This window comes from Stegodyphus dumicola, chromosome 5 (assembly GCF_044657685.1).
Source record: "Stegodyphus dumicola isolate Sdum_Otavi_A_Nest chromosome 5, ASM4465768v1".
Classification (NCBI taxonomy): Eukaryota; Metazoa; Arthropoda; class Arachnida; order Araneae; family Eresidae; genus Stegodyphus; species Stegodyphus dumicola.
Window position 1 is genome coordinate 210,952,125 of NC_140772.1, and position 27,110 is coordinate 210,979,234.

Consider the following 27,110-nt stretch of genomic DNA (forward strand, 5'->3'; position numbering starts at 1 on the left):
GCTAATGAAATTTAAAAGATATTTCAGAAAGTATTGTTACTTAAGCTTAAGAAACAAAAATATTTCAAATACTAAAATGCTAAAAATTTTATTTCTCAGAGAAATTTCAACGGCACTAGTTAAAAATAGTGAGTTGTTAGGCACTTTGAACAGTAACTGTAACCGTATGTATAAAAAGTAACTGTTTACAAATTTTTCAGACAGGAATTATTTTTTACGTGTGTGTTAAAGTGAGTATTTATCTTAATGTACATACAGGGATTAAAATGACTAAAACAGTTTATTGTTAGGAGTATGTTGCATTGTTTGAAAAAGGATGTGCAAATTCTGACAGACTTAGGAAGAATTATAAATTCGAGCATGTATAAGTTATGAACCGGTGTTTGGTTAATTTTTGTTATAAATAATTTGTCGTTGCTCTTTGAGGTAAATAGAGATATTCATATGGTTTTGATTGATATTATAATGTTAAAATTTATACTTATAATTGTGGCAGTTCATCGTTTTATGGATTGCAAGGAAAGAGTAGTACATTTCGGTGTGGAAAGAACTAGAAAGTCTCACACGAGAAAGCGATTACCGTGCCGTAATAAATTATTTTCGCTTTCTAGAACAGAAAAGCGCTTTGCTGCTACCTAAAATGCTTTTATTCTTATTATTATAGAAATTAATTTGAAATGGAAATTAAATTTACCGGCTGTTGAAGTTCGAATTGGCCTGCAGTAAAAACAACTTAATTTCATAACTTCTTTATAAGGTGAACACCAAACCAGGGTACTAAAAGAACCGCATCAGTCTCATTCTCGTGTATTTTAACAAAACAATACTATTTGAATCAATGCAATTAAATCTAAATCACAGAAATATATGCACATGTGTTTATATATATAATAAGCACACAAATGTTTAGAATTATCATGTTCTAATGGTTTATACAAAACAAAATAAATTATAAGTCGTCAATTATACATTATAAATAATGTGTCACTTATTTATTTTTTGGTTAACCTGACTTGCTTTAATATTTTGGCTTTGGAGATAATGTAGTCATGAAATTCTTGGCAGTTGAAATCATAATTTGTGAGCACTTAAAAGAATGGACTGTACGATTGAAATGTCCAATTGATTCCACTCGTCTGTTCACTCTACATTCATTAGAGCAAATATCCGTTCAACAGTGTTATGAGTTAGTGTTATGAGGTGTAATTAAAAACGTGTACAGTCAAAAGTCGTTAATTCGGACACCCATAATCCGGACCTCAAAGCTGCATACTTTCTGCGCACGCGTCACGTTGACGCATGCGCAGGAGGCGCATAGGTGTTTACGTGTGCGCGTGCGCATAAAACGTTTACGCATGCGCGTTTAATGCATAATGGACGGTATAAGCTAAGCTAAAATTATCTAAATCAGTTAATGTTGCAGATTGCTTTGTTCCTTAATCTTCTAATTGGATCCGGCTTATTATTTTTTGCAGACTGTTGGAGCAATTTTATAAAAGTAAGCTTGAACTTTCGATTATATCAAATAGAATTTCCGATATATATTTGCTAATATGTAAAGGATCTAAAGCGAAAGTGTTTCGAAATCCGAAATCTGTTTATCAATTTCATGCTGCTCGGCGGGGGGAACGCCGCGGCGCGCAATGGATTGGAAGTTGATCTGTCAGCACTATCCTTATCTTCAGGGCAGATGTTTTTATTTTATTTGGCTTATAATTCCTTACTAAATGTAGTATTTCATGTCGATGTACTCCGTCTTTGATATGATTTAAAACAAGTTCCTCGTCATTATAATTCGCTTCCGATAGTGAAGAAAGTGACAGAGGTTATTGAAAACGAAAAAATTTCGATTGACAAATTAGTCGGTATTCTTGACACACCAATTATAGGACTTGAACAGCGGAATTTTATAACTAAACAAGAAATTATGTGTGTTTAATAGAATTAAAGAGAAAGTATTATCACACGAAACGAAGCAACTTAAACAACTTACATTGAAAGAAATGTTTAATAAAGTAAACAAATAAATATTAAGCTTTTTCTTTTTGTAAATTTTGATACCCTTTAGATCATAATTGTTCTTTATTTCATAAATGACGGTTTCATATTTTTAATTTTGTAATTTCTGCATGCCATCTTACCAGATTTAAACTGATGATCTATAATCCGGAATCGCCAAAGTCCCGACGAATCCGGATTAATGACTTTTGACTGTATTAATGTATTTTCAGATTCTTCAGCGTGTTTACTACATTTAAAAAGATCCACCCATTTTTCGTAACAAAGAATATTCTCCTTTTCCCATCGTGCAGATTTTTCAATTATTATTTTCTTTACATTATTCATTTGATTAAAGAGTAGTGAATAATTTACTTTAATTGCTCTTTCTTTGACATAAAAACAGGTGGTCTCAACTTCCTCACAAACGGGTTTTTTTTTAAAAGTAACATCTACTAGCATTTGGTTCCTTCCACATAAAAAGGTATTTGTACACTGTTTTATAAAAGTCATCAATTTCACTCTTATAATTAGACAACATTGATTGTGATATTTCATCTTTTTTCTCTTGTAAGACATTTTTAACACTGATTGTAAGAAAACGTTCATCAGACCTTTTTTTAACGATGGTTTGCGTCTCTTCCAATATTGAATAAACTTCGATGCAGCATTTCTTGTTACCTTGTTTTTTATTAATTCCTTTTTCAAAAACATGCAATAGACTATGAATAAACTATAGATAGGCTTCACTGAAGCAGAGGCGTAGCTAGGGTTTTCAGTGCCCGGGCACAACTGAAGATTTTGCACCCCCTTCTGTGTGCCAAGAATGGAAAATATTTCATTCTAAAATTTTTTAATTATAATTTGGTACCCTCTCGATGCTGTGCCTGGAGACAGATGTCCCCCTTTTCCGCACTCTGGCTACGCCTCTGCACTGAAGGAATTATTGAAAAATGTTAATAAGGTTTTCGGAGCTCTTTCCTCAGAAAGAAAAAAAACTTTTTATTCCCTCAAAAATTTTTAGTATCTTTTCTAGTGCAGGAAGCAATGAGAGCGAACGTGTGCTTGAATGAAACAAGATTTTTATAATTCACAGAAATACGATTTTCGGCTGATCTTTGGAATATGGTAACAGGTAGTTTGGCGACATTTTGAAGGCGATAAAGGTTACTACCTAGGACTTTGGGAATAATGTGAGAAGTTTTCAGTTCCGATTACGCATTATTTTGTGTGAGGGAAATGAGAGATCATGAGATATGTCATGTGATATTAATGGACGAATCACTGTTCTTTAATCGGAAAAGGGGATATATTTGTAAAAATATCTGCTGTACTTTATAGCAGCAGTTTCATTCTATGTTCTGTGAAACAGTGTTGTTTAATATTTGGATCCCATGGCCGTATATAAAGTAAATCCAAATTTTATTGCGTTTAATTGTAATTGAAAAGAATTGCTTAATTGCGGATAAGTATGAATGTCCAATATGTGGGAATGAAATGAGATTATGTGAAAGGAAGGATATTACAGATAGTTTGAATTGCGGTGCAAGAAACCTGGTGAAACTGGACATTTTGTGATCCGCCATGCACTCAAGATTCAGTAGAAGATTAGGTAAGTTAGTATTTTTAATTATTTGAGGATATTATTTTTATGCATTGTTCTAAATGTAAGGAGTAAATAAATTAATATGGTATTATTGGAAAATTGTTATTGGCAATGATTTAGTTTAAAGTAATTAGGATTGTAAGCTAATTTTTATTAATTTAATGTATGTGCTTATTTATATTTTAAGTAGTGTTTTTTAATTTAATTATATTTTAATTTAATGATCCTGTTTTATAGAGTTATATGTTTGTAGTATTTTGGAATATGTTTGAGTAGAAGTAAATGTGCATGGAAAGAATTTAAGTTTTTGACACTAAGTATTTGTAATCATTTTTAATGTTTTGTTATAAATTCATTGGTGACGTTTATAATAGATAATTTAGAGGTAAAAGTTTTTGGATATTTTATTTATTTTATACGTGCAAATGTCCATCCTTGGAAAGGGTATATACTTTTTTGTGATCAGGTAATTTCATATATGTCCTTTTTACCGAATTTAAAGATTCACAAAATTTTGATGCATTTTCGTGAAATTTTTCTAATTTATGAGAAAAAAGCAGTGTACATGGATATAGTGAAGAGTGTGTGCAATGCCATTTTTGTGCAATTCTGGGATGTTTTTTTAAGTGAAAATAAGTCGACGTGTACATGGTTTAGTGATATTTTAATTAAATGATAGTTATTTTGTGAATTTTATGTTTGTAGGAATTTGGTATACGTTTCAGTTGAAGTAAACGTGTATGGAAATAATTTAAATATTTGACACTAAATATTTGTAACTATTTTTAGTGTTTGCATATAAATTCGTTGGTGACGTTTATTATATAATAGATAATTTAGAGGTAAAAGTTTTTGGATATTTTATTTATATTATACGTGGAAATGTTCATCCTTGGAAAGGGTGTATACTTTTTCGTGATCAGGTAATTTCATATATGTCCTTTTTACCGAATTTAAAGATTCACAAAATTTTCATGCATTTTCGTGAAATTTTTCTAATTTATGAGAAAAAAGCAGTGTACATGGATATAGTGAAGAGTGTGTGCAATGCCATTTTTGTGCAATTCTGGGATGTTTTTTTAAGTAAAAATAAGTCGATGTGTAAATGGTTTATGTGTATGTGCTATTTTGAAAAACGTGCAAGGAGTTTGCGATTGTGCACTTTTTCCCAATTTTGCAGCTAATATTTGTCATGATTAAGCAGTTTTGTTACATAAAATTTCTAGCATAAGTGTAATTCGGTTAGTAGATTGTCGGAAAAAGTGTTCAGTATATAAAAAGAAAAGAAACATGTCTTTACTTCGTGAAGACAAAATGGTGGTGGGAAAAAAAAAAAAAAAAAATAGAGGGTTGCCATAGCAGAGTTGGTCGCCAAATTTTCACCAAAAAATCGCCAAGTTACCATAATCCAAAGATCAACCCGATTTTCTTATATGATAATATAATTTATGTTTCATTTGTTTTTACATTATTGCCTAAAAGCCTAGAATATTCTGGTTAGAATTTGCAACTAGTATTAAATATGGTAAAAGTATATTTATAGGTACCCCTTGGCCAAAATTGGCCATTTTTGGTGGCACATGGATACCGAATTTGTGCAGTTCTTTGACTTGTTATTTTGGCTTTGTATAGCAGTGATTTTAGTGCCAAAAATTGTGCCACACAAAGACAAAGTAACAAGTCAAAGAATTACACAAACTCGGTATCCATGTACACATTGATCTGTTTTCACTTAAAAATACATCACAGAATTGCACAAACTAGGCATTGCACACTCTTTTGACTTTATCCATGTACACGTTGGCCTATTTTCACTTAAAAAGTCAAAGGAGCATCCAATTCTAGGTAAAATTACAAACATTCAACTACTCAGGTTACTGTAAATGAAGCAACAACTTGGCGATAAACGATACAATTTGGTGATAAATGAAACAACTTCACGATAATACAAGGGGTACCCTTCAATCTACTCTATTTTGTATAATAAAAGCTACTATTAATTTTCATATTCTGATGTTACATAAATGTGTTTTTTTGTTTAACAAATGTTCATTCATTATTCATCAGCTTTAAAAAAGAAACAGAGCATATGCTAGTCATTAAATTTTTTATTTCTAATTTGTAAATCATACAATAAGGAGAGTTAATTTTATTACTCATCTAATATTTATGTGTGTACAGTTATAAACTTAAAGGCATATTGCCAATTTCTTGTATGTATCTGTATATTATATACAGTCAAAAGTCATTAATTCGGACACCCATAATCCGGAATGATCTATAATCCGGACCTCAAAGCTACAAACTTTCTGCGCATGCAGACCTTTACGGCTGCGAATTTGCGTGTGCAAAATACGTTTACAGATGCGCGTTTAATGTATAACAGACTGTATTAGCTAAGCTAAAATTATCTAATTATCTATTTCAGTTAATGTTGCAGATTGCATTGTTCCTTAATCTTCGAATTGGATCCGGCTTATTATTTTTTGCAGACTGTTAGAGCAATTTTATAAAAGTAAGCTTGAACTTTTGATTATGTCAAATAGAATTTCCGATTTATATTTACTAATATGTAATGGATCTACAAAGCGAAAGTATGTTTCGGAGTCCATTAAACAAAAAGTGGAATTGCTGCAAAAAATGGATAAAGGCATATCCTTTGTTTATCTAAACTTTTGTTTATCTTTAACGCTGCGGCGCGCAATGAATCGGAAGTTGATCTGTCAGCACTATCCTTATCTTCAGGGCAGATGTTTTTATTTTATTTGGCTTATAATTGCTTACTAAATGTAGTATTTCATTTCGATGTACTCCGTCTTTGATATGATTTAAATCAAATCCCTCGCCATTATAATTCGCTTCCGATAGCGAAGAAAGTGAGAGAGGTTATTGAAAACGAAAAACTTTCGAATAACAAATTAGTCGGTATTCTCGACACAGCAATTATAGGACTTGAACAGCGGAACTTTGTAACTGAACAAGAAATTATGTCTGTTTATAGAATTAAAGAAAATGTATTATCACATGAAAAACGAAGCAACTTAAACAACTTACATTGAAAGAAATGTTTAAAGTAAACAAATAAATATTAAGCTTTTTTTTGTAAATTTTGATACAGTTTAGATCATAATTGTTCTTTATTTAGTAAATTACGGTTTCATATTTTTAATTTTATAATTTCTGCATGCCATTTTACCAGATTTAAAACTGATGATCTATAATCCGTAAAAATCGATAATCCGGAATCGCCGAAGTCCCGACGAGTCCGGATTAACGACGGTTGATCTTTACAATATGGTAACTGGTAGTTTGGCAACATTTTGGAGGCGATAAAGGTTACTACCTGGGACTTTGGTAATAATGTGAGCAGTACTCAGTTCCGATTACGCATTATTTTGCGTGAGGGAAATGAGAGATCATGGGATATGTCATGTGATATTAATGGACGAATTACGGTTCTTTAATCGGAAAAGGGGGAAATCGGGAAAAAATGTGGAAATTTTGTATTTAGCTTTATTCCGTGTTGTGTGAAACAGTGTTGTGTAATTTTTGGATCCCATGGCCCTAACTAAAGTGATTCGAAATGGGTATTTAGGCATTGTGATAAAGAGAAGTTTGCTTTTTATTTAGCGGAGGAAGTATGGAGGAAAAATTCGCAGAAAAAATCTTTCAATAATTTTATTGAATGAATTAGAAAAGTGTATCCGCCACGTAATCAAGATTCTGAAGAAGATTAGGTAAGTTAGTATTTTGAATTATTTGAGGATATTATTTTTATGCATTGTTCTAAATGTAAGGTGGAAAGGAATTTGGTATTATTGGGAAAATTGTTATTAGCAATGATTTAGTTTAAAGTAATTAGGATTGTAAGGTAATTTTTATTAATTTAATGTATGTGCTCATTTATATTTTAAGTAGTGTTTTTGAATTTAATTATATTTTAATGAAATGATAGTTATTTTGTGAATTTTATGTTTGTAGGAATTTGGTATACGTTTAAGTTGAAATAAACGTGCATGGAAATAATTTAAATATTTGATACTAAGTATTTGTAATACTTGCGGTATGAATTCGTTGGTGACGTGTATAATGTAATAGATGATTTAGAGGTAAAAGTTTTTCGATATTTTATTTATTTTATATGTGGAAATGTTCATATTTGTAAAGGGTAAATACTTTTTCGCGATCAGGTAATTTCATGTATGTTCTTTTTACCGGGTTTAAAGATTGAGAAAATTGTCATGTATTTTCGTGAAATTTTTCTAATTTATGTGAAAAAAGCAGTGTACATGGATATAGTGAAGAGTGTGCGCAATGCCATTTTTGTGCAATTCTGGGATGTTTTTTTAAGTAAAAATAAGTCTGCGTGTACATGGTTTATGTGTATGTGTTATTTTGAAAAATGCGTAAGGTGTATGGTATTGTGCACTTTTTCCCAATTTTGCTGTGAATATTTGTCATGATTAAGCAGTTTTGTTTGATAAAATTTCTAGCATAAGTGTAATTCGGCTAGTAGATTGTTGGAAGAAGTGTTCAGTAGATAAGAAGAAAAGAAACATGTCTTTACTTCGTGAAGACAAAATGGCGGCGGGGAAAAAAAAATAGAGGGTTGCTGTAGGAGAGTTGGTTGCCAAATTTTCGCCAAAAAATCGCCGAGTTACCATAATGTAAAGATCAACCTTAACGACTTTTGACTGTATACACTTTTTTGCAAAAAAATCGAAGCACCATAAAGGAAGTGGTTGTTTTTTATGAAATTGAATATGTGTATAGCTTATAGACAGATAATAAAATGATTAAAAAAACCAAGTTCATATTACCTGTTCATTTCTCATAACCACCCACTGAGTGTCCAAATTAGCAGTTGGTTGAACCGCCCTGATGACCATCCTGAATGCGTGCGTTTTGCACAGTGGTTCCTGCAGGAAAGTGCCTGTAATGTAATTTTCTCAGCTTATGTGTTGTTCATGGATGATGCCACATTCAATAGAGATGGCGCATTCAATCAACACAATCAGCATTTGTGGGCTCAAGAAAACCCCCTCGATGTGCGACACCATGCAGCGCAACAACGCTTCAAAGTTAATGTGTGGACAGGTTTGATTGGCGACTGCTTAGTCAAACTGTACCTTTTACCATCCAGGTTGAATGTCACGAATTATCTGATCTTTCTGATCAAGCAGGTTCTTCCGGGCTTGCTTGACGATGTTCCACCAAATGTGAGGTTCAACATGATGGGGTGCCTGCTCAATTTAGACTGGATGTTTGTAGCCATTTGAACAGATCATGGGTGAAATGCAGAATCGCCTAATTAGTGCCCATCTGTGTCGATGTGTACATAGACGAAATCAAGGGAGCGCGCAATCCCGAGTTTGTGCAATTCGCTGATGTTTTTTGAAATGAAAATAGTTCGATGGATACCAAATTTGTGCAATTCTTTAACTTGCTATTTTCAAGATGGCGATTTTGAAAAAACGCACCAAGCAGTGGGTGATTTATCACTTTTTCTTTGATCATACCCGCATTGATGGATTGGATGTGTTGGACCATATGCTTAGCCCCGATGCTCACTAGATTTATTGAGCTTTGATTTCTATTTGTGCAGAGCCATCAAAAGTGTTGTGTAGGTGTGTTTGAACATGTCTGGCAATCAGTGTCAGGCATGTTTGGCATCTGATGGTGCAGACTTCGAGCATCTGTTATAACATTCAAGCTGTTCTATACCTTTTGTATTCATTTCCAATAAATGTTTCAAATTAACCACTCTCTTGTTTCCTTTTCCATCTTCTACCTCTGCTACCACTTACCCTTGGCATTTCCAGGCATGGGTTCCTATGCAGTTCTTAATCCTTATAATGTCCTTGTCCTATCTCCCCCAGAAGTTTGGCACAACATTTACGCAACTGTATACATAGACATATGAAATCTGTTTTGGGTTTAACTCTCCCCCCACCCACCAAATTTTATAGCTAGTTTCATATGATGGCTTTATTCGGGGCCAGCAGCAGAATCGGAGTGTTTGGTGTCGCTGCACTGGGGGGCAGAATTTAGTGGCAAAATGTTTAGAATTTAGGAATGAATGGGATGGCTGATTTATTGAAGTAAGGAAATTTCATTCTCCTACCTCTAGGGATTTTCAGTGTAATTTTTCTTATTTTATTTGATCTGAATGGTATTTAGACAATTTGCACTGTAAATATTTGTGAAACTTTTTATGAATATTCAACCAATGTTTAATTAGTTAAGATTTGTATTTAACTATGTTTTAGATCAATATAAGGCATATAACTGTATTTATCAATAAAATAGTGTGTACATTAATTATTAATTTTATTTTCGTTGTATTTAAGAGTATTTTGATAAATAGTTTACTTAAATTTTCTCAGCATAGAAGTGTAAGAAAATTACATAATGAAATTAGCGAAATGGAATAAAATTTACAATATCTGATAAAATAATAATATATTTTGCATATGAATTGTATTATAAATAGTTCAGTAAACTGAATCCTATATTATAAAGTGAACTTAAGTCAATAGGGAATTTTTTTCCCCATGTATTATTAAATGAATTTAAGTCAGTTTCACTCACAGTGCAAACTAGAACTTGGTTTTTCACCATAAAAATCAGTTTAATTCAATTCAACCACAATGTGAACATCTTTAGGAAACTTCTAGTTTTCATGCAAGGACCTTCTGGTATTTCAGAGTTGGCAGTTATGGGATTGTCAGTGAATTGATTTTGCCAAATTTTGAATCAGAAAGTATATATATATATATATTCCTAATCTAAACTTTGCTGTGTCTGAAAGATATCATCTACAGGGGTTGGACAAAAATATGGAAACACCTTTAAAAAACATGTTTCTTTGCTTAATATGGTGTAGGAAACCCGTTGGCATCCAAAACAGCTTGCAGTCTTCTCGGAATAGATAAATACAGTTCCCGTATGTTTGCCAAGGGAATATTATACCATTCTTCCTGCAAAACGGCGGCAAGTTCAGATAACGATGTTGGCGGTGGATAACGAGAACGCACTTTCCATTCCAATGTAGACCACAAAGGTTCGATAATATTCAGGACTGATGACTGTGGTGGCCAGGGGAGATGGGACAACTCATCCTCGTGCTCAGAAAACCAGTCCTGGACAATGTGAGCTGTGTGAACAGGGGCTTTGTTGTCTTGGAAGACACCATCACCATCGGGGAACAAAGTTTGTACCATGGGATGAACTTGATCGGCCAAAATGTTCACATAAGTCTTGGCAGTCATGTGCCCTGACACAGTTATCATAGGGCTAGCAGAGAACCACGATATGGCTGCCCAAACCATAACAGAACGCCCGCCATGTTTCACTCTTGGCAACAAGCAGTCTGTATTATAGGCTTGAGATGGCGTTCTCCAGATGTAAACTTGGCCAGAAGTGGGAAACAATGTGAAAGAAGACTCGTCAGACCATATTACTCACTTCCACTGCTCTATAGTCCAGGCTTTATGACTTAAACACCACCTTTTCCTGTTACGGGCATTAGCATCACTGATGAGTGGCTTCTCAATTGCAGCACGGCCAGCAATTCCCTGTTTATGAAGCTCCCTTCTAATTGTTTTGGTACTCACAGGGTTCGGTAACACAACATTCATTTCAGCAGTAACTTTTGCAGCTGTGGTTTTCTTATTTTTCGTCACAATTGCCCTTAATGATCGTCTGTTACGATCACTCAGGACACACTTTCGCCCTCAGGGGCTCACTTTTGTGAGTACGGGTGTGGCAATCCCGAGGTACCCTAGCCCTTCAGGGGATCATCTTCTTGATGAGATGGGTGTCACGATCCTGGAGCCCCAGTGATCTATCCTCTTTTCCGTCTCCTCTCCTCTTGGCTGGAACTTTTTCCCTTCCCTTCTCCCTCGTGGTTTCTCTCTACGGAGTTTGGGGCTCGTCACGAGAGACTGGAGCAGCTCTTGTCTCTAGTTTTCGAGTGGCGAGAAAACTGCCCACGTGTTTGCCGTGCGTGGAGACCCGTGTCGCTGGAAAGGAGGGTCCTTGTAGTTGAGGGGCGAGGTACTGCCCCCAACACACTGCTTTGGCCTCTGCTTCAGCTAAACGGGAGGCACCTTAGTCGTCCTCAGAGGTGTCAATTGGCTGGTCACTAGTCCTTGTGTCAGTGGCTTGGGGTCAAGCTCTCGGGAGTACCTGCTTTCGAGAAAGCCGACTGTGGGGTTTCAGTTTGCATATAGGTCCGGCTAGCCCTAACACAGGAATCTGTGTTCCCTTGTTGGGCTCCGTGGTGGGCGGGGCCGTCGGACCCAAAAATTTTTCTCTTTCAATCATGGCTTCTTTATTTATACTTAAAAAACCCGAGTCAAATGAAACGAACCAAGAAATTGAAATTGCTGACAAATCTATTAACAAGAAGATCCGTACTGAAGCAAATGCCAAAGATACTGAGATTATTGACAAATCCATTAACAAGAAGATCTGTACCAATGCAAATGCCAACGAAAACACTGAAATTCCTCGTTGTCTCTAGTTCTTCTGGTGAACTGCAAAAGATGTCTCCTTTTCTCGTAAGCAAATATATACATTCATGTATAGGTGAGCCAAGGAACATAAAGCGACTCCGATCAAGAGACCTGCTTATTGATACCATATCGGCCACCCAGTCTGCTTCTTTATCCCGACAAACCAAACTTGGAGAAATATCTATAACTGTGTCAGCGCACAAAACAATTATTGTAGAGATGTAATCTCGGAGATCGACCTTCTGGAAGTTCCCAAGCATCTACTTCCACGAAAAACCAAACAAGAGCACAGAAAGAACAAAAAAAACCATTCATAACAGCCCCCCTCGTGTCATGGAACTGTCGCGGTTTCCACCGAAATTTGCTTGACATCAAATCTATAATAAATGCGTATCATCCTGTGTGCTTAGCTATACAGGAAACAAATCTGAAACCAGAACAACATGCAAAACTTCGGAGGTTTTCTATCGTCAGAAAGGATAACCTTGCAGGTGAGCGTGCCAGTGGAGGTGTAGGTCTCCTCTCCTCACTGGATTATCCCTCAAATGTACTTTCTTTGACAACATCCCTCCAAGTTGTCGCTACTCAAATAAATCTTCATATTGTTGTTTCATTTGTTTCTTTGTATTTGCCTCCAAATGAGCACATTTATCAGCAGGATTTAAATAATCTAATAGAGCAGCTGCCTGAGCCTTTTATCATAATAGGAGATTTTAACGGCCATAGTCCACTCTGGGGTAGTAAAGATACAAATTGCCGAGGAAGACAAATTGAGCAGATGATCGAAGATCATAGCCTTTGTCTCCTAAATAATGGGCAGGATACGTACTTCCATGAGCCTACAAGGACATTCCATGCCCTCGACCTTGCCATCTGTTCACCATCTCTGTTGCCATTTTGCACTTTTAGTGTCGGAAATGACCTGTACAACAGCAATCATTATCCGATTTATGTATCTCTTGCACGAAGAGGAGCAAACCCCATGTCGAGACTCCTTTGGTTTATACTGGACAGGGCAGACTGGGAACTCTTCTCTTCCTCCGCAGAGCTCACAGAGGAAATGGTAGAAGATGTGCATATCGATGACGCTGTTGAAGCTGTTACTAATACTATTATTCAGGCAGCTATGCTTTCGATTCTTAGAACGTCAGGAAAAATACTAAAATATTCGAAATCGTGGTGGAATCGCGACTGTCATGAAGCACTGAAAAAACAGAAAAAAGCATGGGCTATTTTTCATAGATATCCTACACTGCGAAACCTCATAGCCTTTAAAAGAGCCAAAGCAAATGCACGAAAAGTAAGAAGGCAGAACCAAAGGAATTCTTGGATTTCATATGTGTCGTCAATAACATCCTCTACGCCTAGTAAGCGGGTTTGGGAAAGAGTTCGAAAAGCATGCGGAATATATAAAGACCACTCACTTTCCTTTTTGGAAAAAGATGGCCGAGTGATTAGCTCCATAGAAGAAATTGCAAATACTATTGGTGAGACATTTGCTGCCGTTTCTTCCAGCAGAAACTATTCACCTACATTTTTCTCTATCAAGCAGCACTCTGAAATAAATCCCATCGCATTCAACTCTACCAAATCTGAGCCTTACAATAGAGCATTTACTATGCTGGAATTAAAGAGAGCTTTATTGCAGACACATAAGTCTTCTCCGGGTTTTGATGGCATAAATTACGAAATGCTAAAGCATCTGTCCTATAAGTCACTGACTGACTCTTTACAATAGAATGTGGAAGGAGCGTATTTTTCCCAGTGCATGGAGGAGAGCTGTTGTCATTCCTATTGCTAAGCCAGGGAAAGATCCAAGGAATCCTGCCAACTATCGGCCAATTGCCCTTACCAGTTGCGTATGCAAACTGTTTGAAAAGATGGTAAACAGCCGCCTAGTCTACTTCTTGGAAAAGAATAATATTATATTGCCTTATCAAAGTGGTTTTCGAAAAGGGAAAACAACCGTAGATAACATGCTCCTCTTAGAGACATCCATTCGAAAAGCTTTTGTAAGAAGAAATCACCTTGTCTCAATTTTCTTTGATATAGAGAAAGCTTATGATAAGGCATGGAGATACGGTATACTTCGCGATCTTCACGAGAGTGGCTTGCACGGCAACCTACCAATTTTCATTCAGAATTTCCTGAACGCTAGAACTTTTCAAGTAAGAATTGGCTCTGTTTTGTCAGATGTTTTTGAACAGGAAGAGGGTGTGCCTCAAGGCTGTGTGCTTAGTGTAATCTTGTTTAGTTTAAAAATAAACTCTGTGGCTCTGAATAAGATCCAGGAATGGTCAAACAAACAGGGATTTACTTTTTCCAAATAAAAAACTGTGTGCGTGCACTTTTGTAGGAAGCGAGGTCTCCATCCTGAACCTGAGTTATATCTAAATGGTACAATTATTCCAGTTGCGCCCGAAGTAAAATTTTTAGGAGTGACGTTCGACCGGAAATTGACTTTCCTTCCTCATGTTTTAAACCTGAGAAAGAAGTGTTTAAAAACATTAAATATTTTAAGTGTTGGCAAACACCTCCTGGGGTGCAGAACGTTCCTCTATGCTTTGCATTTACAGAGCCCTTGTTCGCCCTAGACTGGACTATGACTCAGTTGTTTATGGATCCGCTCGATCATCAGTTTTGTTAAAACTCGATCCTGTTCACCATCAAGCTCTGCGGATTTGTTCAGGAGCTTTCAGGACTTCTCCTGTCCAGAGCCTGTATGTTGACTCTAATGAACCATCACTTTATCTGAGGCGTGAGCAATTATCTCTTTTGCAATATTTTAGTATTCTATCACAACCTGAACATCCCAATAAGCTGTGCTTACTTGATAATGTATGTAACACTTTATTGGAAACACGTCCATCCTGTGTTCCTACCTTTCCTTTAAGACTTCGCCCTATCATTGAGGAACATTCCCTCTCTGATATGCACCCCCAAGCAGTACAGAACTTTGAAATCCCACCTTGGGAAAATTCACGGATTCAGCTTCTTGATGTTTTCAAACATCACGGGAAGGCAAGCACTAACGAGATCGTTTACAGACAACTCTTTGCTGAGCACAGGCAGAAATATAGCAGTTATTTTCCGATATACACAGATGGATCAAAGTCAAATGATCATGTCGGGATGGCTTTTGTATTTGAAAATTACATAGAGGGCAGATGCCTGCACCATGCTTTCTCAGTCCTAACATCTGAACTAACTGCAATATATTATGGTCTTTTGTACATCTCAAAGCTCTGCCACAAAAAGTTCATAGTTTGTACAGACTCGTATAGTGCTCTTAAATCTTTGGAAGCTTTTCCCAACACTCAGAATCCTGTGGTAGTGGATGTTCTGAAAATTCATATTAGCTTAACGATTCAAGGATATGAAGTCCTGTACTGCTGGGTTCCTGGGCATGCTGGAATAAAGGGAAATGAGCTTGCAGATATCGCAGCAAAATCTGCTGTTGAACTGTCCAGTCGCCTTATCCCTTTTAGAGATGTCTGCTGTGTCATCAAGGGAAAGGTCCGAAAAAAAATGGCAGCAAATTTGGGATGTTCAGCATCACAACAAGTTGAGAAATATCAAGTCTAGAATTGAGCATTGGGATTTTGCTGGAAATCGTAAGGAGGAAGTTCTTTTAACTCGCCTCAGAATTGGCCACACTAGAGTGACACATAACTATCTTCTCAAAGCTGAAAATGAGCCTGTGTGTTTTAATTGTAATGTTTGTTTATCTGTTCGTCATATTTTAATTGAGTGTCCATGTTTTAATAGTCTTCGCCAGAAATATTTTAATAGCTGCAACTTACCTCTCGACCGTTTAATCGGAAGAGAGGTCAATTGTAATTTATTTTATTATTTAAAAGAGACTGGCTTTTATCACCTAATGTAATTTGTTGAATTTTAAATGTGTGGTTTTAACTTGTTCTTATATGACTTCATCCTCTGGATTTGATACATTTGTCTACTTGTTTTTATTTATTGTTATTTTAATTTCATCAATTGTACTCACCCCATCTCGTGTTTGGCGCACTATAATCATCTTTGGTTTTGCGCCATAATCTCTCACTCACTCACTCACTCACTCAGGACACACTTTCGTCCGCACTGTGATTTAGCAGATGATGTTTTTCAATTTTCAAATATGCAGAATAAATCTTCGATACAGTACCTCTTGAAACACTAAACACCTCGGCTACCTTGCTTACGGAAGCACCTACCATACGTGCTCTAACAATTTGCCCACGTTCGAAATCTGTTAACTCTGACATAATGCAATGACAACCTCACATAACAGTACTCCGACAACAACTGAACTGTTTAGCACATTTACGAAGTTGTATAGGTGGCGCCAGTAATCAAAAACGCCAGCGCCACCTACATATTTCATTAAAATCAATCTCTCTTTTCAAACATGCATTTCACAAGGTGTTTCCATATTTTTGTCCATCCACTGTATATGATTTTGCTTCTGAAAGCTTTTAGGAAGGACCTTCACAGGCATCAGAGTGGCAGTAGAGCTTGCAGCTCCTCAAAATATTTTGTCCAGGCTTTGAGTTGAACTTCAAAATAAATGGCATATATTCTAGATGTGCTGCAACCTCCCTCTGTGACATGTTATATATGTCTCCATTTAAGTACAGTTTTGTGCTATATGCCTTAAATTGCCTTTTATCACTAACTGTTGGACATCCCTTTATTTTTGAGGCTGTTGACTTGCTTCAATTACTTGAAATCTAGATTGTTAAAAATTGTTAGAAATGAATATTGTTTTTCTTCTAGTGTTAGATCAGTGAATATTTTGATTATGTAATTATTTTCATACTAGTGTTTTTATATATTATTAAATTATTTTGAGTGTAAATTTTTATATTCATATCATGATAAATAGTGGCAGTCTTTATTAAATATTTTTTAGAATGTCTGATGGTTATGATGTGGATTGGGTATTCTATCGTGACCGACCGGAATGGAATGATGTAGAACCTGTTCCTCAGGACAGTGGAGCTTATCCTGTTGTACAGATAGCTTATTCTGATAAATGTATGATTTTATTTGTAATATTTAATTCTAAATTTATCTTAATTATATTTTTAAACACTTGAAAGTAAATGCTGTTGTTTTCATTATCCGAACATTGCAATACAAAATAGGAATTAGTAACTATTCCAGCAGGTATAAATGTATCTTCTATGTAGTGAGCATAACAGAGTAAATCATTTGAAAACCTGTACTTCTTAATCATGTAATAACATTTTAATAAGCCATTTCTAATATGGTATAGTAAATACCATTTCTATCTGTACTTTGTTTCTTCTTTATCTTTTGCATCAAGATTTATGGTAAAAATCTTTGGCGAATTTTTGGCACCATTCCTGTTTAGATTCAATGCCCTCTCCAGTAAAATGGCTTTCAAAACATAATGCAATAAAACATAATTAAAACAAAAATATGTAATCTCTATAAACTGTGTTTTAAATTAAACAAGGAAATAACATAAGAATGAAAATACATATTATCTAATCTATGCAGTACAAAAAGGAAATATCGACCTACCTGATTTAAAAATTTCTGTTTCTTCAATATGTGTGACACACAGAATTCCTTAACAGCATTCAAAAGCTATTTAAAATTATCTAAACTAAAATTTGTATACTGCTGTTGCTCTTATAAATTTGAAAAAAGTAAAAAGGAAAAATATTCTCCAGACTATTGGTAGCATTTCTCCTGAAAATCCCCTTTTTTACACTCCAAATAGCTACCATGATGTTAATATGAGCTCTAGTGTCCAGATGCTTAAATCTCATTGCATAATTTAGTGAGAGGTGAACGAAGCCATTTAAATCTTCATTTACACACCAGTCACTCAATGTTTACTTTCCCAGTCATTCCAAAGTATACGGAAACTTCAGGTTAATTGTGCTACCAGCAGGCATTTTATGGTGTAAAGCACAAAATAAGCAACATACTTCCTAACCAACATCTAACACATATATAAGCCCTTACAAATATTTTCCCATCTGTGAAAATCACGTAATCATGCATTACAACCAATCACATCATAACAGGGTTTCCATAACATTCAACTACTCAGGTTACCATAAATGAAACAACAACTCAGCGATAATTCAAGGTGTACCATAAAATATAAGCTAATCCTTTTCTATTCATACTTTTGTTATATCTAAATAAAAGAACACACTGAATAAAAATTATTAGAAGGGTTAAGGCAACAGGAATTACCATAATATTCATAAATCTGCAGCATTAATTTTGAAGGTTTAAACATAGAACTTCTGCTTCAGCCGCAGAAGTGCAAATGACAAAAAAGAAGCCTGTGCTGATGTGTTAACAATGAGAGAAAGGAAGTCAAACTTCTGGCTCCATCTATTGATGAAAAATGAAAACAGTTACGAAATAAATTCCTTAAAATCTGAGGATAAAGATAGATTAGAATTGGGATTGTTAATTAAAATTGAAAGATTTTTAATGAATGGGAAATACCTCTAGAAAATAAAATCCACTAATGGAAGATGTTTTTAAAATAATTTTAGCTGCTGGAAAACAGATTTTATGAACAACAATATTTGGCAACACAGGATTTATGTATGTCTTTTTTCCTTTGCTACATGTTCCTTAGTATGAAATTTTAAGGATCTCTTAGTTTGAACAATGCAAATTATACCACACTGGCTTGGAATCCTGTATAGCAGAGGGTATGGAAGAGGTTGTAGCACATTGGATAGTGGACAGTAATGCTGTTGGGGCAGTCTGGGCTGTCATATAATTTTATGATCTTGCTTTGCATTCATGCACCTTTGCCTTTCACAGCCATGATTTCACTGATGAGTAACCTCACAACAACATTGTTACTAGCACCTTTGCATATCCACAACTGTACAGTGTAGGTGCAAGCCAGTTGCTTATCTGCTTGCTTCACATATCCCTACTGTGCGACCACGTTAAGTCATCCAGTTGTCTACAACAGTGTCTATCTCTCAGAAGGGGAATTTTATAGTTTCAGCGGGGAATGAGGTCAACCTTTTAGTTATGTGTTAAGTATTTATTTTTAGTTTATGAATATTAAGAAAATATATATATATTCAAGTTTTGGTATTTATCACCATACCTCAACATTTTCTTGTTTAATTTATGAAACGTTAAAATATATCTAAATTTAAATGTATACATTTTCCATGCTTTGGGAACAAGGGGGATGTTTGTCTTGCAGTGGTGAAAGGAGTACATGGAGTTTAGTTGTGTTGTCTCCAGTAAACTGCAACATCGACAGCAAGGAAAGATTAACCATCTGTAATTGTTACCTGTTTTATGAGATACTAGTTGCGCAGTAGAAATATGATTGGATTGCTTTTTAAGGGTGCTTTATTTTTTTGCACATGAATGTATATTAAATTATTAATTGAGAAAAATTACATTATTTTTTAATTGCCACTTTAAAAGCATATATAGTACAAAGTCCGTAATCCGGACTCGTCGGGGTTTCGGCGATTCCGGATTAGGGTTTTTTTCGGATTATAGATCATCAATTTAATTCTGGTAAGATGGCATGCAGAAATTATGCAATTAAAAATATGAAACCATGATTTATGAAATAAAGAGCAATTATGATATAAAGGATATCAAAATTTACAAAAAAAAAGCTTAATATTTATTTGTTTACTTTATTAAACATTTCTTTCAATGTAAGTTGTTTAAGTTGCTTCGTTTTTCATGTGATAATACATTTTCTTTAATTCTATAAACAGACATAATTTCTCGTTCAGTTACAAAGTTCTGCTGTTCAAGTCCTATAATTGCTGTGTCGAGAATACCGACTAACTTGTGAATCGAAATTTTTTCGTTTTCAATAGCCTCTGTGTCACTTTCTTCACTATTGGAAGTGGTACATCGAAACATGCTTTCTCTTTGTAGGTACTTTGGCAGCTCCAGAATCGGAAACTCTTTTTGACATAATCGAAAGTTCAAGCTTAATTTTTATAAGATTGCTTTAACAGTCTGCAAAAAATAATAAGCCAGATCAAATTAGAAGATTAAGGAACAGTGCAATCTGCAACATTAACTGAAATGCCTTAGAATCAGTAAAGATAATTTTAGCCTAGCTTATACCATCTGTTATACATTAAGCACACATGCGTAAATCCATTACGTGCATGCATAAAGCATACAAAAAAAAAAAAAGTTTGTGGCTTTGAGGTCCGGATTATAGATCATTTCGGATAATGGATGTCCGGATTACGAACTTTGTACTGTATTTTATTTTTTTATATATTATATGTATATTATATATATATATTTATTCTTAGTTGTTTCCAAAACTTTATTTTTAATTATTTTTTCAAAAAGTGTTTATATTCAGTTTTTATGTTACTGCAAATAACTAGCTTGGCTTTAACATTTTTCGGGAGTAATCTGTTTCAGTAAAAATATAGTTACGAGTGCCTCTTGGTGATTTTTGGTGGTACATGGACACCGAGTTTGTGCAATTCTTTGATTTTGTGTTAAAAAATCACCGCTACACAAATCCAAAATAGTAAGTCAAAGAATTGCACAAACTCTGTATTCATGTACACATCGACCTATTTTCACTTTAAAAAACAGAGAATTGCACAAACTAGGCATTGCGCACTCTTTTGACTTTGTCCATGTACATATCGATCTATATTCACTTAAAAAGTCAAAGGAACAGCCAAAATATATATATATATAATCGCAATAAACTACATTTTAAATCAAACAATGAAATAACATAAAGGAAATTCATCATAGCCCTACATAAAGGAAATATCCACTTACCTTATTTACGAATTTACATGTGTTCTGACAAACAAAATTCCTTAACAGCATCCCAAAACTTCCTAAAATTATCTGAACTAAAATCTGTATACTGGCGTCGCTATATAAATTCATAAAAATATTCTCCATAGTGCCGGTATTGTCCGACATTTGACCATACGCATTTCCTTCATACAAACAGGACACTTAATAATGGCTACTAAGTAAACCTTCATTTACATACCAGTCAATTAATGCTTTTTCCCTTTTGTTCCAAATCGTACAGAAACTTTAAATTAATCTTATCACATTCAGTCATTTTACCATGTAAACCACAAAATAACAATGTACTTACCCAAAATCCGACACACTTTCCAAATCTTTTCACAATTCCAATTGATGGCAATCATGTAATTAATTAAATCATATTTGGGTTGCCATAACATTCACTTAGGTTACCATAAATGAAACAACAACTTGGTGATAAGTGAAACAAAAACTTAGCAATAATCCAAGGGGCACCCTTAAATGTACTCTAACCTCTGTTTCTTTTATCCCACAATAAATTATTCATTGAAGAAAATGTTCAGCATGCCCAGTGGAAGTTGGAATCCTAAATAGAAATTCAGTTCTTATATGAACGTTTAAAGATTCCCCCCCCCTTTTTTTTTAATTCCTTGTATGAAGTAAAGGAAGTATTCTAATCACAAAAAATTTCAGGTATCATATTTCAACGAAAACATCCATTTTGACCATTCTCGAATGCATTGGAATGATATTTTTGCATGACATCTGTATGTACGGACAGAATAAAGGACTCTTTTCCCCAAGACGGATTTTAAAATGAATTTAAAATGGATTCAGAAAAGATTTTTTTCACGATGCCTGTCCACATGTATGTATATGTCTTATATAACTCAAAAACGAGTTGCCTTAGAATGTTGAAATTTTGTATATGGGACTGCTATAACATGTAGTTGTGCACCTTGCTTTTTGGTTACACTTGGCGACACCAAATGTATTACATAAATTATTATATATATATATATATGTGTGTGTATATATATGTAAAATATAAAAAATACGATGGCTTTGCTCTACGGGAACAGGCAACCTTTAAATAACTTTCCACAATTTCAGGATCTCCCCCTAGCCCATGAGATGAGGGAAAACTCTAACCGATTTTGCATTGCATTGAAAATCTCATACCAGATTCTTAAATCGAAGACGAATGATTTCTTTTTTTTCCCGACGCTGGTTTTTACACTAGGTCTATTACTTCTTGCGTGCTCTCTTTAAAGGGAAGTAAGAAGTGATAGCACATGCCCAATGCCTGACTATGTAATACTCCTAACACCCCCTCAAAATTTTACTTTTTTATTTTATTGTTAAGAGAATCAACTATGGTTAAGAAACTGGCTTGGGTTTTTGAATACTTTCCATACCAGCCACTATCCTCTGACCATAGTTCAGCACCAAAGTGTTACCACAAACACACAAGGCACATATTTTTCACATAATTTTAGAAAACGAAAAATATTCTTTATTTCTCTTTCTTACATAATTCTGGAACAAAATTTTCTTTTCTTTCTTCTTGTTGTAGGGTAATATTTATTTCTAGTTTCTAAAATTCTAAAAAAGACTTTAACTTTATCACATAAGTTATTTATCTTAGATTTTAATTTTAATTTTGTAGAACTTTGTATTTTTTACAAAACACTTTGATAAACTGTACAATGCCAAAAATGAATTACCTTTTACTAAGCAATGGAGGTTTTTTTGATATTTTGTACTTAAGTACCTCCCACCCAACCATCAGCAAATTAGTCTCGCTGATTTGTTGGAGAGGACATGCCAAAAATTTAATTCAAGGTTTTATTGTCTTATTAAATATTGCAGCATATTATTAGAGATTTATATTGAACTGTTTTCTTAAGGTATTACAGTCAAAAGTCTTTAATCCAGACTTGTCGGGACTTCGGCGATTCCGGATTATCGATTTTTCCGGATTATAGATCATCAGTTTAAATCTGGTAAGATGGCATGCAGAAATTATAAAATTAAAAATATGAAACCATAATTTATGAAATAAAGAGCAATTATGACCTAAAAGGTATCATAATTTACAAAAAAAAAAAAAAAAAAAAAAAAAAAAAAGGCTATATTCTTATTTGTTTACTTTATTAAACATTTCTTTCAACGTGCGCATGCGTAAAGCATACATTACGCATAGTCAAAATTAGAAAATTGCAACCAGAAAACTATTTGATTTGTATTCGTGATATTTGTAATGACAAGGAATTTGATTTAAATCATATCAAAGACGGAGTACATCGAGATGAAATACTACATTTAGTAAGGAATTATAAGCCGAATAAAATAAAAACATCTGCCCTGAAGATAAGGATAGTGCTGACAGATCAACTTCCAGTTCATTGCGCGCCGCGGCGTACCCCCCCCCCCCCCCCCACGCAGAGCAGCGTGAAATTGATAAACAGATTTCGGAATAGTTAGAGAAACAAAGGAGCCTTTATCTATTTTTTGCAGCAATTCCACTTATTGTTTGATGAACATCGAAACATGCTTTCCCTTTGTAGATCTTTCGGTAGCTCCAGCATCGGAAATTCTATTTGACATAATCGAAAGTTCCAACTTACTTTTATAAAATTGCTCTAACAGTCTGCAAAAAATAATAAGCCGATCCAATTTGAAGATTAAGGAACAACGCAATCTGCAGCATTAACTGAAATAGATAATTAGATAATTTTAGCTTAGCTTATACCGTCCGTTATACATTAAACGCATTATGCGTTGACGCATGCGCAGAAAGCTTTGAGGTCCGGATTATAGATCATTCCAGATTATGGCTGTCCGGATTAATGACTTTTGACTGTATATCAGAATGTTTTGCATTGTTTTTTTTTTATTCCTTTAAAATATGTCAGTGTATTGTTATTTACCTACAATAAGAAGCATGAGTGCAAGTAGTACATTACGCATAAATTGTATACCTTCTAAGTTTTATATAAAAGATGTTCCCCACAAAATTTCACAATCTTCTATTCAAAACTTACTATGGAACCACCGTCATTGAAAAAAGTATTGTGGACTTATTTTTATCTTGTGGTTTACCGGCATCAAGAGACTTATTTTCATTCGATTTCAACTATTTTTATGAAAGGATTTTAAAACAAAAATTTCACTTTTCAATGGACATTTGGAACGAAATTGAGGACTTAATGATTTTAATTTATGTTTTAGTATTATTCTTACATATATTATTGTCTTTTAGTTCTAACTTAGATGGTTTTAAGTTATATGTTTATTTATAAATCAGGTTCCATTGTAAAATTCTAAACATTTTCTTATTATATGAGAAAGATCATGAGTTATGATAGGGCATAGTTAAAGCCTGTAAGCTATGTCCTGGATGTTTTTCTTCAACTCTTTCCTCATACTCTAAATTAATTTTTCCTGCTTCACTAATATACTAATACTTTCCTCTCCCAGCCTGTAATTTTGAGGGCTGGGGGAAGATGTAAAACATTAAAAATATGATGGCTTTTCTCTACACGAACAGGCAATGTTATGAAGTATTACTATAGGTGGTGCTGACGCGCCAATACCAAATGGAAAGATAGGAGTTTGTGGACAAAATTGTGACTGGAGATGAAACTTGGATTAACCATTTCTCACCTGAAACGAAACACAGCTTGCTCGAGTGGAAAAATTGCAGTTCCCTGACACGAATAAAGTGTCAAACTGTTCCATTTGCAGGAAAGGTGATGATGACGCTGTTTGTCGACAGAGAAAGCATAGTGCATACAGAGTTCATGCTGAAGGGTACCATAATTAATGCATCTTTTTATTGTGAAACAATAAAATGATTGCGACAATCACTTAAAAATCAACGGCCAGGTAAACTGTCGAACGTCATTGTGCTCCTGAATGACAATGCAAGACCGCATGCAGCAAAACAAACATGTAACCTTCTGAAAACGTTTAGGTGGGAAGTGTGTAATCACCCTCCTTATAGCCCAGATCTGTCACCTCCTGACTTCCATGTGTTTGGTCCCATGAAACAAGAACTTTCAAAGCGACGGTACCATTCGGATGCCCAACAATGGTTATTGGACAGGATTTCTTTGCAGAAGGCATAAAAAAACTTGTACCATGCCTCGAAAAATGCTTAAATAATGAAGATAATTATGTTGAAAAGTAGATTTTGAATGGAACTTTAAGATGTAAATAAGGTTATTGTAAAATTTTGCTCCTGTTTTGCTGTGTTTTCTTAGGCAGTGCAACTAACTTTTTGACTGACCCTCGTATCATTCTAAGTTACATAATTGAATTCTGTCATTTTAAAATGGAGGGAAAAAAGGGGGAGGGGTTGTTTACCTTTTGAATGTACTTTTTTTTAAATTAATAATTTAAATTGATTTTGCTTTTTTCAGAGTTTATGTATTTCTTTTAATGCATGAAGACTGAAGCTGTGCAACATACTGTAAATTGATTCTGACTGAATTCATCATGTCCAATTTAATCATGATTATGATATATCATTTAGTAGTTTTAAGTGTGGCTGGAAAGAAAAGAATTATTGTTGCTTTGGTTTTTCTTTTGTGATTTAGTTTTAGTTTAAAAAGGTTTCTAACTGTAGTTTTTGTGCATAACTGTATTCTCAATGTAATTTTTCAATCAAATCAATCTGTAATTGTGAGATAAAAGGGGGGAAAATTCAATTTATTCTCAGGATAGGATGTTTACAACATTCAGAAAAGTATTCAAGTAATTTTTAATGCTACCCTAAGATAATATATTTTTTAAAATGTTTGTTTGTAATCTTAAAGAGAAATTGTTGACATGTACTAACATCCCATCTTATTTAAAGAATAATTTAGAATGCTATAAACATTTCTTAAACTGATGAAGAATTTTTTATTGTATTTAATAACATATCAAACTTGCCAAACTGTGAATTGGCATACTATATTTGTTTGAATAGTTTGAGATGTATTTCTTTAATCTAAAATTTATATGAAGGAATTTATTTTAAAATTATTTTGCCACTAAACTATGTGCATGTTTCTGTTTAGTTAAAGATATATTTGACTATTTCCGTGCTGTTTTGCAAAGAAAGGAGATAAGTGAAAGAGCCTTCAAACTGTCGGAAGATGCAACTAAGGTTAATCCATCTAATTATACAGTTTGGTAACTATAGCATTTCTATTTTAAGCCTTTAAAAAAATCTAAATATTTATCACTTGCGCTACGACTAAACTTCACGGTTGCGGTGCTGTGCGCTAGAATATAACAAGCGGTAAAGTGTCTCATTTACGCCGCTCCGCGGCTGCAAGTACGCTAAAGAGCAGTAACTCGAGAAATAAACAATCTCGTTGTTAGGCGACGTGTGCACCACGTTATTTTCATTTTTGCGATAAATTCCTATCGACGTGGTGTTCACGTCGCTCACAGTTTGAGACAAAAGCATCTTGACGTGCTTGGCACGTCTTTTTAGCGCAAGTGGTTAAATTTAGTTTTGGTAAAAACAATCAAAGTTGCATGAGTGTATTATTTATACATATAAATTCCCTGAAATCTAAAAAAAATTTGATCTTTTCAAAAGGCATTACAGAAGAATTTTACTTCAGGAACTCAAAAAAGATTTGAATGAAGAACTAGAATATTCCCAGCATATGATTGAAGATAATCCAAAAAATTACCAAGTGTGGTAAGTTATGGATGTTGCTAATTCTCATTTACCCTGAAAATTATTTATTTTAAGCTTTCAAACACTGAAATATTATTGACATGTTATTATTTTTACTTCACTTGCAGTACTTGATACTAGAATTAATGTAATTTATCCTCCATTGAGTATTTGTACTGAATAAGCTTTTTTTTTAAAGTAGTTTTAAAAATCTTAAAAGTTTTTCTTAATAATTCATTTGCTGAATATATTTATGGTGTGTGGGGAGTTAAACAAAAGTTTTTATGAAAAGAAAGAAATCCTGATATCGTAACTCATGAAAATAATGAATGGAAAGGAAAGTCTGCCTAATTAAATTTAAACAGTAACATAAGCATTGTTCCATTTTAGTAGCTAAGGTCATTTTTGTTCTGGATGAATAGCATGTTTTAACTCTCTCTAAAGCATATATAATTTAAGACAATTTCTTTAAGACTGAAAAGTGTAGCGA

The 27,110-nt window shown here is 34.2% G+C and overlaps 1 protein-coding gene across 6 annotated transcripts in view; it reads left to right on the top strand.

Annotated features, from left to right (window-relative positions):
- Window positions 1–141: 141 nt before the first annotated feature.
- Window positions 142–27,110, top strand: part of Fnta (farnesyl transferase alpha) — a 61,240-nt gene continuing 34,271 nt past the window's right edge. For 3 of the 6 annotated variants that reach the window (XR_015041403.1, XM_085817634.1, XM_085817638.1), the window contains exons 1-4: window positions 142–230; window positions 17,036–17,160; window positions 26,007–26,121; window positions 26,537–26,641. Coding sequence is in view for 5 of the 6 variants with exons in the window: in XM_085817634.1 (XP_085673760.1) it covers window positions 17,037–17,160; window positions 26,007–26,121; window positions 26,537–26,641 (344 nt within the window). In the remaining variant the exon portion in view is untranslated. Of the gene's footprint in view, window positions 231–262; window positions 427–3,587; window positions 3,611–17,030; window positions 17,161–21,630; window positions 21,806–26,006; window positions 26,122–26,536; window positions 26,642–27,110 lie in introns of those variants that run through there. The other 3 variants (XM_085817635.1, XM_085817636.1, XM_085817637.1) reach the window with 3 other exon arrangements.